General features: G+C 35.1%; 1 protein-coding gene across 12 annotated transcripts in view; it reads left to right on the top strand.

The window, feature by feature from the left end:
- LOC131428403 (receptor-type tyrosine-protein phosphatase mu) overlaps window positions 1-16,853 on the top strand; it is a 300,376-nt gene extending 283,523 nt beyond the window's left edge. For 10 of the 12 annotated variants that reach the window (XM_058592347.1, XM_058592346.1, XM_058592342.1 and 7 more), the window contains 3 exons: window positions 1,717-1,852; window positions 1,924-2,030; window positions 10,814-10,953. In XM_058592347.1, coding sequence (XP_058448330.1) covers window positions 1,717-1,852; window positions 1,924-2,004 — 217 coding nt within the window. In that variant the 3' untranslated portion in view covers window positions 2,005-2,030; window positions 10,814-10,953. Of the gene's footprint in view, window positions 1-1,716; window positions 1,853-1,923; window positions 2,031-10,555; window positions 10,602-10,813 lie in introns of those variants that run through there. The other 2 variants (XR_009229375.1, XM_058592338.1) reach the window with 2 other exon arrangements.
- Window positions 16,854-16,880: the final 27 nt, after the last annotated feature.

Raw genomic sequence — 16,880 nt, 5'->3', positions numbered from 1 at the left:
GGAGCAATAGAAGAATTTCAATTCTCATTCTTTCATCGGTGTATTGAAAGAACCTCTTTGGAAACCAAAACTACTACCAATTCGAGCACCAACAGGTAAAAGTCATTGTGAAACCTTTTTCTGTCATTTTCGATTCTCAAAAATTCGGTTGAATACCGACACAGCATACTATGGGATTTTCACTAAAAACTGCAACTGACTGAAAAGGCAAATGAAAGAAAAAACACAATTTTGAAACTACTCTCCTAATTATGTCATTGACTGGACATGGGTTTCGTTCTCATAGTTTGCAAGCGAAGCTGAGAGTGACAGTAATTTCTCGTCATTTTCGTCTATTTTGAGTCAATGGAAATGACTTTTATTAGCTCTGACTATTATATATCTGGAACTAGAAGACACAGTCATTTGATCTTCAAACTTAATCAATGGATCAATAGTAGCTTTCGAACGAGTCTTAGTTTGTTCAAATCAGCTTAACCATCTTCTAAAAAATTGAACGAGAAAACAAAAAAATTGAAACGAGCACACACAGCCATTTTCCAATGTTGTCGATCTGAGTCGAATGATATATAACACTATGGGTCAACGAGGCTCCGTTCGATAGTCAGGTTTTCCAGCATTTTATTACCCTATAGAGAAAGGCGAAACAAAAGGCCAAGGCTGAAGAAAATTTAGGTAAAGGAACAAATCAATTATTAAATATCGACCATTTTCTTTTTACTACCCATACTTGCCATCTTTGGAGATAGCATGATGGATCAAGTTAATCTTTTATATACATATTATATTTCAGAAATTGCAACTCTTGTCTTAGCAATATGCAAAGTACATCATATTCGTCCCCTTTAGTGCAAATTTCAATAATTCATTATGATTTATTATTGATTATTTATTATTGGGGTTTGTATGGCATTTGTATCTCAATAATTGAAAAAAAAATTGCGGAGACCATTTCAGCGATTTGATCTCATAAAACCAGCTATAAGGTTTGGTCTTCTTGGCTGAAGGCTCCCAGACCACCACATGTGTTCCACCATAATTTCTAATACCAGAAAAATTCTTCTTGATGGTCGTTTTTTGCCTTTTCCAACCACTTTTCGAATATACAAAAGAGTTTATTTCGAACTCCACTGTGTTCTATTTTCAACGTTGTTTCTATTTTCAACGGAAAAAATGCGAACTCGTGTACAAATGCACCATGACGAACCGTTTGATTTAAAATTTGTCAAAATGTCAATACATGTGCAATCGAGGGACCTTTCGACGGAAACCTACCAAAACAACATCGATTTTCGAAGTAGAAACTGTCAAATTATTCCTAAATATTACTTATAAATATTCCAAGAGTGAAACTTTAAAAGAATAAAAAAACAGATGAGTAAAAACCACCTAATAAAAGAGATATTTTCAGGAAATGACAAGATGGGCACTTCATTTAGCCGTTCGGGTAAAAAACAACAAAAACTTTTGGCTAGAACATATTAAACATGAACATGAAGAAATGATAATGTTCACTTAGATCAAAACGGAATATACCGGGGATTCATTCGATGCGGACATAATGAAACGTGAAAATCAATTCCGAAACGTATACACAGCGCTCAGCTAATTCAATTAATATATTACATCTAAATTAAATTGCTACTCTTTCGGTTGATGTTTCCTATTCAATTTCAATTTTTCGGCACTCTGTTTTCTACTTTCTTCTAACTGCAGTGATGGCCGTAGTCGAGCGGGGGTGTACTGTGCGGCGAATGCATGCATCGAGCAGGTCATTCAGCATGGCGAGGTAGACGTATTCCAGGCTGTCAAAACGGTACGAAGGCACCGACCCCAGTTGGTGGACAATATGGTACGATTTTTGCTGCCCAACCGTTGCACTAGCGAAAGAGATGAATTTCAACCGTTTTTTTTACATTCTAGACTGAGTATAAATACTGCTACGACTTAGTTCTGCACTACGTTCTACATTATTTGAACAAAGACTTAAAAGAAAAAAAGTGAGAATGCGATTTACACGATGATCTGTGGTAAGTGTCACTTCTAGAGATTTCTAAAAGCTAAATTGTTTTCGAATTTTTTTTTAATTAATGTTAAAATTTTAATTGTGTGATTAAAGATGATTCAAGCATTTAATGTAGTTAAGATTTCCTTCCTTTTTCCCTTATTTTCAATTTTATTTGTAGACGATCAATACTATGAGAACATAAAAAGATAGTAGCGAAATATTTCGTTCTAGATCTCTGTTTTAACACATTTAGTGTTAAGGAGAATATTTTGTCTGATTTTTTATTATTCCTATTCTTCTGTGTGCGAAAAAGGTTCAAAGTCACACTTTATTGGTGAAGAGAAACAAAATTTCTAACTCGATATCAAACTTTTTTTTTTATTCGTTATTGTTTTCTAATAATGCATAAATGATTTAAACAGAAATTGTCACATCCAATTCAACATCCTTACCCCACCGAAGAAAACATTATATATATATTCATTTATTTATTTATGGTTTTATCTTCGACAAATCGCCGCACAGATTCAATATAGTACAATGAAATATAAAAATAACAGAGCATCTCAGGTTTCTAATTGCCCGTTTGAATGCTTGATGAGTGATATGAAAATCCAACGAATCAATAAACGAGGAATAATATTTCATCCTATTTATTGAAAATGTAATATACTAGTTCACTTAAATCCAAGCAAGCTGTATTTTTTGAGTATTTTATATCTACGCATCTAAAGGCTATAGCAGGATAAGCATGTGAAATCTGCCCCCAAACGGAATTCATATTGTTATACCACATTCGAAAGGTCATAGACTGGAAACTATTTTCTCAAAGTTTCAACCCTTTAACTGCCATATTGACGGAGCTAGGGTGGTTCTATTGATTTTTATTTTATTTGATTTTTGAAGAAACTGCTTCTCCGAAAAATTTGAAAAAAATCAGGCATGTTTAAGGCATTATGGGGATGCTTTACAATTTTTTTCAAAATTTTTGAAGATGTATTTCTTTTATTAAAAAATACTTGAAAATTTTGAAACATATTTTTTCCCTCTTCCAATTTTTGCACCACCCTGGATTTTTTAGTGATAAATAAAGAATTTTTGGACATGTTAAAATGGTATGTTTTCATATTCTGACTCCTACTGCGTCCATTAGTTCATCCAATAGCAAAATTTTATTAAAAATGATGTGCTGATAAAAAAAACTCCAAGTGGGTTATGAAATCAACCACAAAATGTATACAAATTTCAGCTTATTTTAAAATTTATAGCAGTTCATCGTTTGGTTTAAATAATATGATATATAAAAAATAAGAGGAATATGCTTTATTAAACTCAAATTGATGTGACTATATTAGTATTATATTAGGATAAGAATTCTATGTAAAAGTGATGCTACGGCGAAGAACAACTTATGTAAATTGCCTTAAGAAATAAACTTATTTATGGAAAAACAATTCTAAGAAATCGATTCCAATCTTCATCAGTGGCCACTTTTGTTTGACACCAATATAAAAAAGAAAAAATTAAATTCACTGCTGTTTCAACTCGCTATGTATTTAGTGAAATGTACAGAGCTGGCAAAAAGAAAACCGCGTTGTACGAGACCCAACAGTGCACAACGATTTGACCATTTCATGAAACACTATCGAATCATCGAATTATATACAGTCACTCGCTCTAGTTCTTGACTGCCATAACCGAATTTCATATGTGTGATACTCGCGACGTTCATGTATTACTACCATTCATATATGAACCACATACCAGTAAGTTCTCGCTTTGTAGCTTTCTAGGTTGTACCCGAAGTATGATCGTGTATGTATTATGCAAAGGTTGATACTCATTTCCTTCTTTTCGTTACTTTGATTTCTAAGCCTTGCGCTTGAGCTGCATCATAAACTACTAGAACAAAGCACCATGCGTTTCCCTTTTAAGAGAACTTTATGGGAACGCATGGTCGACTACTACTAGAAACTGCTAAGATAAAGCACCATGCGTTTCCTTCTCTCAGAATTCGATGGGGACGCATGGTCGACTGTTATTAATTTTTTAGAAAAAATCAAATATTTTGGTCGTCCACATTTTAAAAAAAATATGGAAACATACCACTTTAACATGTCCAAAAATTCTTTATTTATCACTAAAAAATCCAGGGGGGTGCAAAAATTGGAAGAGGGAAAAAATATGTTTCAAAGTTTTCTAGTATTTTTTAATAAAAGAAATACATCTTCAAAAATTTTGAAAAAAATTGTAAAGCATCCCCATAATGCCTTAAACATGCCTGATTTTTTTCAAATTTTTCGGAGAAGCAGTTTCTTCAAAAATCAAATAAAATAAAAATCAATAGAACCACCCTAGTTCCGTCAATATGGCAGTTAAAGGGTTGAAACTTTGAGAAAATAGTTTACAGTCTATGACCTTTCGAATGTGGTATAACAATATGAATTCCCTTTGGGGGCAGATTTTACATGCTTATCCTGCTATAGCTTTTTACTGCTGAACCTCGGCAAAAAATGCCGAGATTCGCACAACCGAATGCTCGGTAATCGCTAATTTTGTTAACTGTCACTGTGTTACTTGGCAAAAGCTATCAGGATTGAATCATCAATTGCCGAGTCATCATCGAATGTAGAAAAGATTTTACTTTATTATTGTATGAAATAAGTATCCACGGGGAAAGGGGATGTTTTGTTAATGTATATTTTGATCCAGCTTACAGAAAGAAAAGCAAACCCCAAAATAAAACATCAAAGCTAAAGACAATTGTTTCTAGTCAGGGCTGTCGAGAGGGGGAAAGGTGTTATTCCCCCCGGACCTGGACTTTTTAGGGGCCCGTAAATTCGAAGATTTCATTTTTGTTGTTGCTCACAATGGAACATACATTAGGACCTTTTTTTTTTGCTCGTTCAATCCTCCTAGATACAGGTGTTTTCGAAGGGGGCCCTATTGAAATCCACCCGGGCCCGGTTTTTTCTCTCGGGCCTAGTGCTCCTTAACCTGTATATAGGCAGATATTCCTGTATATATATATATATATATATATATATATATATATATATATATATATATATATATATATATATATATATATATATATATATATATATATATATATATATATATATATATATATATATATATATATATATATATATATATATATATATATATATATATATATATATGTATATATATCTATATATATATATATATATATATATATATATATATATATATATATATATATATATATATATATATATATATATATGAAAAATCGATAGTTTTTTATTTCACCTATCACGGAATATCTTTTTTATTCATCCAATTTATGTTTTCCAGTTCCACGAGTGTGGCGACGCTTTGAAAAATCGAAAAGATACATTAGATGACAAGTGTCTTACTTAGTTTCAGTAAAAGCTAACTCACTGTTCGAAATCTCGAACATATATGCATACACACAGACATTTTGTAATCTCGTCGAGCAGAGTCAAATGGTATATAACACTGTGGGTCTCCATGGCTTCATTCGAAAATAGGGTTTTCCAGCAATTCTACTACCTTTCTATTGGTATATTGTCGCAAAACTGAAATGTAGAGGCGCTGCCTGTTCAAGATGATACTTTCAGCAAGAGCTGTCAAATCGGTAGGAAAATTTCTAATTACTCCACCTTTTCAACGATTTCTTATGAAAACGGGCAAATTCATTTGAAAGATCATTGTAGAAGTTGAAGAAAAAGTTTTTACTCTGAGGTGGTAATGTTGATCTTAGTTCATTGTGCGAAATCTACCGTTTATTCAGAATAGAGCATTAAACATTTCCGAAGATTTTCCATGTTTAATCGTAGTTTACACTAAAAAAAGTAGTAGTAATCACTTTGAAGTCGATTTTCTTCTACTCCGAGTGTACTTTTATTGCTGATATCTATTTGTACTCTTGAATAAACGATAAAAATGTTGCAAATCACTACTGCCGATATGAAAATTTCCGAAAGAATCCTCCTTTTCTTGGTTCCATTTTTAATTGGCAGGTGCCGCTACCGGTGAATCAGCTTTGCGACAATGTGCCAATAGAGAAAGACAAAATGTTCAATTTTGTCATTTTGAAAAATCGTGAGGTATTCCGAGCCACTTCAAATCGGATAAAATTGAGAAATATCTTTCTAAATCTTTAATTTATGACTTCGATATGAAGACAACATAATATTTTAAGGAACAAACGTAGTTTATTTGATTTTGAAAAGTCCATCAATGCATTTTTACACATCGGAAGTGAGCAGCTCGATCGCGATCGTTGCAATGAATCGAGTTGTTTCGGCACTGCTTCTGTTGAAATTTCTAATTCAATTCTTCTAACAATGCAGGAATCATCATCCACATCTTCATCAGTAGTTTATAGTTCTTGCAGCTTCTTCTCTGGTTCTACTGAAATATGGTTTTTCGTGTTTTTACAAATAAAATTAAAATCAAAAGAACCACCCTAGCTCCGTAAATATGACAGTTAAAAGGTGAAAATTTTAGGAAAATTGTCTTCAGTCCAAGTTCTTTTAAAAGTAGCTAAGCTGACGATAGCCTTCGAGGGAAAAATATTCATAAATTAGTTTCTTGGCATCCAAATAATAAAATAATTATGATGCCATTTCTTATTCTCTGTGATTATTGACTGAACCATATAGTTTTTTTTTTTTTTGATATGTAAAAGTTTATTGGTTATAATAATTGTCTAATATTTACAGATCGTTTTCTAATAAAAATTGTAGTTCATTTGTATCAACTGGATTTCTATCGTTTATATAATTTATGTAGTTGACAGTAAGTTTGAGCAATTTCGTTCTGGCTTGTCGCGACGTTCCGTGGAAAGTAGGTCTGATCAAATCTGTGAATATTAGTCTCCTCCAGCCGCCTATTAGTGGAGCAACCATTCTTTCTAACACCTGCCATGCACCTACTGCTCGTGAACACGTGTTGAATATATGTTGGAGTGTCTCGACTGGAGCATTACAGTGCAAGCACTGTTCTCCATCTACTCGACGCATGATGAACAGAAGACGTCTGTGTTCAGTTTTGCCGTTCACTAAGAGGAACAGGTCACTTTTTTGTTTGGATGTGAGTCCACATGTGCGATGAATAATGTTCCAAATTTGTCGCCACCCCACATTCGGATTCTCTAGTTCTACTTTCGGTGGCTCGGTAGATTTTTTGTAGTAGTTGTGAATATCATCAGCTGATGGATTTAGTTGGTGTTGGAGAGGGAGTAGTTTTAGTTCTTGGCGTATCAGTTTCAGACACGGACAATCAGATGGTGGTATTATAGAGTGAGAAATGATGGATTTGTAGAACGGTATGGAGTTTATCTCTCTTAAGTGACGGTTAATTAACAAAGATTTGCATTTTAATGCAGGTAGTTGGAGATTACGACCGCCTTGTTCGCGATCCCTTGCTAGTTGTAGCATCGGTACGCGCTTCTGTTCCAATTTCTAATTCAATTCTTCCAACAATGCAGGAATCATCATCCACATCTTTATCAGTAGTTTATAGTTCTTGCAGCTTCTTCTCTGGTTCTACTGAAATATGGTTTTTCGTGTTTTTACAAATAAAATTAAAATCAAAAGAACCACCCTAGCTCCGTAAATATGACAGTTAAAAGGTGGAAATTTTAGGAAAATTATCTTCAGTCCAAGTTCTTTTAAAAGTAGCTAAGCTGACGATAGCCTTCGAGGGAAAAATATTCATAAATTACGATTTATTAATTTTAGTTTGAAGTAAAGCCGCCATGACTAAGTTCAGTTTTTGCAATGACTGAGCGGAAATATATATTGGAGAAGCCAAATGAATGAAAAACTAACAGAAAAGATGATTTTTTGGAAAAAGATACGCTCAGAGAAAGGACTCGAACCTGCGTTCTTTTGCATTCCGTGCATACGCGCTACCATTTCGCCACTCTGAATCTTGTTTTAGTCACTCTAAAACGCCAGACAGACATAGTAGAACGTACATCGAACATGGTCTACATCCTGGCCGTCACCCGACCGATACCTTACATCCAAACATCTTCTCTGTCCATCAAACACTAGTCCTCTCGCTTTATACCTATTTCTCCGATCAAGCATTGAGTAGGAGAGTGTATTTATAATCGCTTGTCACCTTTTTTAATGGTGCCAGTCGCTGGCTGGACTAGGGATGTCGTAATATCGATCGATTAATCGAGTAATCAATTAATAACCCAGATAATCGAGTAATATTTAATTAATTAGACTAAAACTAATATTCGATTATTGAGCTAATCGAATAATTTAAAATATCCCATAGTAAAAATCGAATGAATAATCGAGTAATCGATTATTAACCCAGATAATCGAATAAATTTCAATCGATTAGTTTCAAAATTATACTCGGGGACGGGTGACGGTGATGGGTAAGTCGATGTCCTGTCACGCAGCCCACCTGGGTTCCCAACCCCACGCATAGGGTCAGAAAATTTTTTTGGCCCGAAGAGGCGAATGACCTTAAGGTTAAAACCTCTATAATCGAAACAAAAAAAAATTATACGCGATTATTATTATTATTATAATTTATTCGAGTAATTCTGTACACTCTGAATTTGCTACGAAGTCTGTTGAAACAGAAGGTCTAATTTCACTACAGGAATTTAATACCAAGACTTTTCTTTTTGTACTATTTAAAACTCAGTTTCTCAGCTTACTGACAAGCACTTATTTTTAAAACCTTGGGACTTCACTATAACGACAATCCCATTCTGCAAAGACCAAAACAATGAAGAAGAATGGCTAACGAAAAATGGATATTACTAACTGCTAACTGCTGCTAACGATAAGGAAATTTAATTTAAGGACTTCACTCGATTTAAAATGCTCGATTGTTTGTTTACCATACTCTGAGCGCTCTGATTGCTCATCAAGTGCCCCAGATGTTAGCTACGATAGCACTTGCTGGAGCGCATTATCCTTACCATGTTGTAATAAATACATATTGCAGATTGCTTTTAAAGCTGAACTTTTGACACAGTTTCTTAACCGAAAAAAAGTTGAGGAAATCAACGAAAAAAAAAGTTTTTCTATGGAGCTTTCTTTAATATCTGCATAACTGATAATCCTGCTTACGGATTTGACAACGAACAGACAAGAAAATAAAAAACAAATAAAAAACAGAACCAAATGATTGGCACATTACCGCGAAATTGAGTTACCCGTAGCGACACCTGTCAATGAAAAATGGAACCAATGAGGGTTCTTTCGATAATTTTCATATCGGCAGTAGTGATTTGCGAAGATTTTTTCGTTTATTCAATGGTAAAAATAGACATCAGCAATAAAAGTAAACACGGAGTAGAAGAAAATCGATTTCAAGGTTTTTTTGTGTAAACTACGATTAAACATAGAAAATCTGAAATTGAGTTAGGTTAGATTTTTTCGGACCAGCATTTTTCAAACAGAAACCAGCGCAATAATGATTTCTCGAGTACTAGATTGTTTAGGGTTCTTGTACCATTTATTTTTGATATTTTATTTGTTATTTCCGGACATTTGAAAAATGGTATTGAACCAAGAATAATGCTCAATTCTAAATAAACGTTATTTGTCGCACAATAAATTAAGATCAACATTACCACCTCAGAGTAAAAACTTTTTCTTCCACTTCTACTATGATTTTACAAATGAATATGCCCGTTTTTTATGGGAAATCGTTAAAAAGGTGAAGTAATTAAAAATTTTCCTACCGATTTGACAACTCTTGCTGAAAGCGTTATTTCTAAACAAGCAGCGCCTCTACATTTCATTGCAGTGTCATTGTGAAAATTGTGTTGTTGTTTATAGACGTCAAGGTTTTGTCAATTCAGAGCAGTTGTACTTATGATCACACTTTTGATTCAGCACACTTTCATACTGTGCAGTTCGATTTGGTGTGAACTGTGCAATAAATAGATATTTTATATCAAGATTATGTATGATGTGATTTTATATTTAAAAATAAGGCTTTACAGGAGTCCCACTTTTACGTTTTAAAGGTACCCAGGGACAAGATTTATTTGGGTGTTCCAAACAGACCGAATTTTTTTTTGCTCGCTTAGTCCCGTCAAGTACCTTCTACGACCGTGGCACACGTGCCCCCGCTGCCACTTTGTAAAAGCGGCATTGCTTTAAAGTTTCTTTGCTAGGTCTAGCTTTCTGTCTAAAATTTATTTTTTATTGAGTGTAGTTTATGAGGAAAACGGTAATTCTTTGTTCGAGACTCGTGACAAATTATATCCAGTTCGTAACTATTGCTTTTTTTGCAGTTTCTCGTAGCCTTGATATTACATTCCTTTCGTGGGATTTGATCTTCTGTTTAAACGGATTTCGCAGCCAATCCTTTGAATGGAATGATATAAATTTTTAAAATGTCGAATGTTTGCTCGAGACTTCCGGTTGAAATTCTTCATGCAGATTTCAAAATTTACTGTTTTCTGTAGCTAAAAATCTACATATTACTTTTCTACAATCTACATATTTATTTTATTTTCTTTTCTCTTTTTTTTCGTTTTATCAGGTCCTCTAATTTTGACTTTAGAGTTTACTTTTTATTACTTATTTCGGTAAGTTTTTTTTTAGTAATTACTATCGTACATATTTATTCAACATCATCGCTACTATGCCAATTGATCAACAAATTAATATTCCATCGTTTCGATTCTCTTTGAAAAATTAGTCTTTCCGTACATTTTCTAACAATTATGCAAATATCGTTGCTTATTCAATTGCCTTCCAAGTCAAATTGAGCAGATCTAACCCTTTTTTTATTTTGCAGGTTTATTGAATTTGGTCGTGGTAAAAGTATTCCGCTTACGCCCGATAATTCAAATTCGGAACTCTCCAAGGAACTAACTAACACAGGTCGTGTAATCGTGGAAAAATCAATCAAAAAGCTACAGCGAGGAGAGTCCTATGACTTTTGTCAATCGTTTGACGACAAAAAGTTTGTTATCGATAAGAATGGCAGGATATGCGAGCGCAAGAAGAAAGGTCGTCTGTACAGTCTAGGAGGCAACGATCCACCAAGAAAGTGTCCACGGGGTCGATTGGATCGATTGAAAACTGTAGGGACTTTCGATATCACGAACGAGATCTCGCGACTCAGTCAAAAAACAATGACTCTAAACGAACGTATCATCGGTAATCAACTATTTGCCCAGACCGTTGACGAAGTTGCTACCACTGCCATCGGTAGTGCAGCGGATAGCATCGGTGCCGGGCTGGTCCCTTTTGTAGCGGCTGCTGCCTTTGGACCGGTAACCAGTACTGGCATCGGTACGCTCGAAAAACATCAGTTCGGCAGTGTCAGACCAAACAATGGCCCTATGCTGTTCAAACAAAACACTGAAGTCATGCATCTTTCGCCTCATCATCATCTACCATCCCATCATCCGCTGGTGTTGCAACAACAACATCAGCTAAAAGCAGCCAAAAGCAGAAGCCTAAGTACGGGTTCCTACATTACTAAAGAATCGAGTGTTCATTCTAGCGTAGAGAAGATTATCAAATCCAATAGCAATTCAGACCTGAACGACAAAGCGCAAAAGACGATCGATACAATTCCGAAGAACCGATCATTAGAAGATAGTAGAACAAATAAGCTCAATCAGTCTCATTCACCGATGCAGCTCCGAAAACCGATACTGCGCAAGTCGAAAAAGATTATACGTACAGATTCGGAATTTTTGAAAGGGAACATCTACGAAAAAGAATCTAGCCTATCGAGTTCTCAGTATACCCCAACGCACGAAAAACGGCGTGATTTTGCCGGAAACCATAGTAGTAACCCTTCTTCGGAAACGCATAAGTCGACCGACGAAAGTTCGAAAAACATTTCAACGGACGAAATTGATACAGTATTTTCGGATACAATGGAATTGGAACAGATGGAGGTAGATTATAAGATTCATTTGAAAAATAACCTTCAAAGAGAGTACAAAAGTGATAGCGATACGTTAGACGAAATTGGCAAAAGACAGCCTGATTACAGTACATGGAAAAATCAAAGTTATGAGAATACGTTCGATATCCGAGAAGAGAAAGAGCAAGAAGCGGAAGAGAGTGGGGGTTCTTATAAAAATGGTCAAGAGGCGACGACGAAAGACGAAGTGCAGTTGAAAAGCATGGAGAGAATAGACTTGCAGAAAGCACTCGGCACTGAACCACAAACTCGAAAAACTGTTGATCGACCAACCGAACTTGAGCTTGCGACATCCTCGGATGGCGACAAGCAGTCCTCGGTGGATAGTTCCTTTGGCCATATCTTCGAAAAGAACCTAGGTCGCTTTAAAAAAATGAATAAACTACTCAAATGCAAAAGATTCAGCACTTCCGCCTTGTATGACAAAAAGAATAAGTTAAACTTTAAGGAAACAAGTTTTTTTAACGACAAGTCTTCTCCAGCGAAAACTAGCACAGAAACCGCGCGTTCTCCAGCGAAGTCCTGTCTCTCACAATCCAAGGCGTCCATCAGTTCATCCAAATCATCACTGTTCGGCACGAAAAAATCAAATGTATTCAATCTGAAAGGAAAGAAATTTCTTTTTTCAAACTCCAACAGCACCGCAAGTGACGGAACCTCGAGGACATCTCCTAACAAATCTAAATCGAGCAATGAAATTAGCTACTGCCGAACAAAGTCGGTGAAAAGTTCAAAAAAGTCTGTGAAAAACAATAGTACGGCTTGTCTGAACCTAGAAACAACAAGTACATCACCACTCGCCGAAGCCTTCTACAATCCGACGGGGAGTGTACGATTAAGCGCCATGGAATTGTACGAGAAGTTCTGTTCCCGCGATTTCAGTGGTCTGTACAAACATGAAAATATCCACAGTGACTACGATGATGAGCAGCACAGGTTAGATCCGGAACACTACGATCCGAATCGAAATTTGGGAGCGATTCGGAAATACAAACGAAAGAATTTTAAACTGCTACGTCAGAAAAGTGAACCGAAGTTTTCCTTTCGGACCGACACGCTTTATGAAAATGAGGACAGCTATGATGATGCATCCTATCCTGATGGACAAACAAAAGATGAGTACGAGGGTGAAGATTATGCTCAATTTTTGTATGACGAGCAATACTATGAGGAGGATATTGAGCATTTGAGTATAGAAAACATCTACTATAGAGGCAATTTAATTCGAGAAGATGGCACGATTGTGGAAGCCTATCAATATCGGGACGAATTTGATGAAGAAGAATGTGAGGAAGAAGAAGAAGAGGAAGAAGAAGATTTGGATGAACCGGATGATGAGTACGATGATGAAGATGAATATGAAGAACAGGTAGGTAGACATGGCGCTGAATCGGAAGATGGTAGTCTGGAACCACCTCTAATTGACATGGCCAGTGCATTGGATTCGGATTGTGATGAAATTTATTTGATGCCGCAAAATGAATCGAAGAAACTGATTATACACGACTTTCTCTTTCATCATAGCAATAACGAATTCGATAATGTTGGCGATGAGCACGAGCCTACGGGAGCAGAAATGAGAACGCTCGAATGTTTTGACGAACAGGAAACATTAACCATTTATAAAATCTGTTCCAAGGAAAGCATCCCAGACTCCAAAAGTGACCTAGACAATATTCAATTAAGTTCTGCAATCGATCCATACTTTGTCAAATCGGACTGTTCAACTGCCCTCGAACGATCTATTTCACCGGAACTCTTGAGTGATTCCAGCGGAACACTGAACAAATCCACATTAACAGACTATGCATTTGATACCGTTAAAAACGTGAACTTAGATAGTTGTAGCACATCTAGACTGAGCTTATCATTAAAAAGCGAAATCTTTGAAGAAACATTAGCAAACGCCAGAAACAATGAATCCTGCGAAATAAAACAAATCAAAAACTGGAACATTGAAGATTTTACGTTGACCCCAGATGGATCATTGTCCGATGAGACGATAGATGAACTAATAAAATCTCATCTGACAGAGGAAGCGGAGACAAATGCTGACATAGAAAATAACACAGAATTAGTGACAGCACCTGATGAAACAGCCATTCCTTCTACTAGCGAATATACTATCATCGATTTAGACGAAGAGCCATACCTGCTTGACTCCAAAATTTCCGACTTTACCAACGAGATAACAAAGGAATTCGATCTATTGTTTTCTCGAGCAGAAACAGAATCACATAATGCCAGTTACTCTGGCAGCCCGGCGAAAAAAACAATTGCAACTGATGTAAACAACACTAAAGAAAGTCTCGATCTACTAGATTTGCGACCAGCGGTAATCGAACTTCCCACTCGCCATTCAATGCAAAAACTTGAACCTATTAATCTAGACACTGATGAGATTAGAATTACAAGACATGCCGTGGACCAACCTAAAACAGAACACGATAGTGCCAAAGCAGTAGCTATAAATAACAGGTGTAAGGTAGATAAACAAAAGGCTTCGGATTACGATCGTAAAGCTAGCTCTACGACGACGGTAGCAGCTACGGGTGATGATCGTTTACGGAAAGCCCGTAGTCAATCCTTGGGTAACCTTAAGAACAAAACCAAATGTTTTCCATTATAGAAAATAAGAAATGCTGTAATTAGTTGACTAGCGGTATAGCGTCTGTGGTCAGTTTTTGTACATTTTTTACTCTAGCTCACCAAAATTTTGTTCGACGTTAGCGGTAGTGAATGCTGTTAGGCGATAAAAACTAAAGACGTTATTATGATAAGCGAAAATTTGCAGGTGGAATATAACAATTCGTAAGATCCTGGAAACCTTTTATATGTTACTATTTTTATAGTAATAATTATAAGCAGCAGCATCTCTCATTTGCGAAAACAATGCGTAGAATGTAACTAGGCTTTCGTTATATCATCGCCATCTCAAACCAAAGAAAATGTAAATTGAGCCAACAAAGATGAAATGTTCTAAACTCAAATAGCTAACCCTAAGCGCGAAGAATGTGTAGAACACTTCTTTCCGAAATCCTAATATTTAACATATACCACACGTCATAATAAAACCACAGCGATCCGGACATACATTTAGTCGTACATACTCCAAATTATTGGAGGAAAATGATACATTTATATACATATTCCATTTGTTGGTTACTAATTGCTATATATTTTTTGAAGAAGGAGTTTGTTAAGGGCACACAACCGATATGAAAGAAAAATTCGTATTGCCAGTCAAAATATAATTGGGTTACCGGTTACTTTTCACGATCAAAATGAACTATAAATTTGTAAAACTTAAATATGGGTAGTAGAAGCAAATTGAAAACAAAAGTGTGATACAGAGAGAAATCAAGGTTAATTGTTGTAGTAAAAATGGTCTTCAAAAGACGTTAGTTAATAATTTGTTGGATGTAATATTTATACAAAAATAACGTTATAAACCCAACTCGGTGTTGTTTGCTCAAATCAAATTTTAACGATAGAATTATGCTGAATTACATAGCATAAAGACACGTGGAAAAGAAAGTTAACTTTTTAACATCTGTAAGAGAATCCCATATTTTTATAAACGAAATTCGCTTTTAAATACTTCTACGAAATGTTACTTTCTCGGCGAAGCTTGTAGTTTTCTGAAGTATTGAACAATATTTTATACAATATACATTTTTAAATAATTGTAATAGTCTACTTCGCAATGGCCTTAAATTTTAAAGGATCTCTGGACTATATCTAACGTTTGTCGAATAACTTTATTTATCATATCTAAAGAAACTAATTGATACTTCTTAAGAAATCGACCAAATCTTGTTTAGTAGTTGATAGATACGATTGCAATTAAAGTACATTTTAAAGCATTTTGAGCGAGCAGCAATATAGTCATCAGTGGAAACAACAACCAACGTTTAATGACATCTTTGTTGTTCCAGCTTTCATTTTGTTCATAAATCAGTAGCACGATTGAATCTAAAGATTTCTCGGACTCTCCTTCCGATCCAATGAGCAAATAACGCCGAGTTTTTGATCCACCATTATTGTTGTCATGATTGTCACTGAACGTTTTTATATCAGCGAATAACAAGTGTAATATACCACGAGTTACATGTCCATATTTGTATAACCCGAGTACACACTATTCAGACAAAATGACAAAACAAAAAAGAATGAGAAAATTTTCTCTCGAATCAATTTCAAGGACCTGCCAAACAGCAGGCAAAAAAATGCTAACTTTAACCATCGATGTGATTTGTTATTGTGAAACACGTGCCTGCAAATGCACGCGAGAAACCTACTATGATTGTTGTTAAATGTTATATATAATTTATTGTTCATCAACCGAAAAACTTGTGTTTTTCTAGTTCCAAATTTCAACAGTTTAAACAGATAAATGACCATTTCTAGAAAATATCATTCGGTTATTTCGATCGCCATTGTTGAAAGCAAAAAGAAGTATTCAAAAATTACTTTATTAGAGCGGTTAGTGAAATAAAATTTGTTAGTCTCTTGCGTATGTATATTTTCAATATTTGTTTAGATTTATTGTCGTTAAAATCCGAAACACTTATTTTTCGTATACACGTTTAATGTTTTGCCCGTGGGACTTCTAAAAAGTGATTCCAGAACAACTGTAAACAAGCAAATAACAATAACTAAAAGCAAATCTCACACAAAATAAATTTAAAGCTGAAGAGATTTTTTTTCCGGGCGAGTGTTCAACAGAACCTCAAAGCAGATCTCCGGATGTTCTGATGGAGGAAAAAAATACATCAAATCTGTGAACAAATAAGAACAAAGAAAAGTTGGTGAAATAAATTCCTTTTGTTACATTTATATCTAGGTGAAAACAAAAGAATATTTTTATAGGAAATAATAAAACCATGTAAACCATAAATAAATTTTTCGTCACGACATA

Source organism: Malaya genurostris, chromosome 2 (genome assembly GCF_030247185.1).
Source record: "Malaya genurostris strain Urasoe2022 chromosome 2, Malgen_1.1, whole genome shotgun sequence".
NCBI lineage: Eukaryota > Metazoa > Arthropoda > Insecta > Diptera > Culicidae > Malaya > Malaya genurostris.
This window is presented reverse-complemented; position numbering and strand designations above follow the sequence as displayed.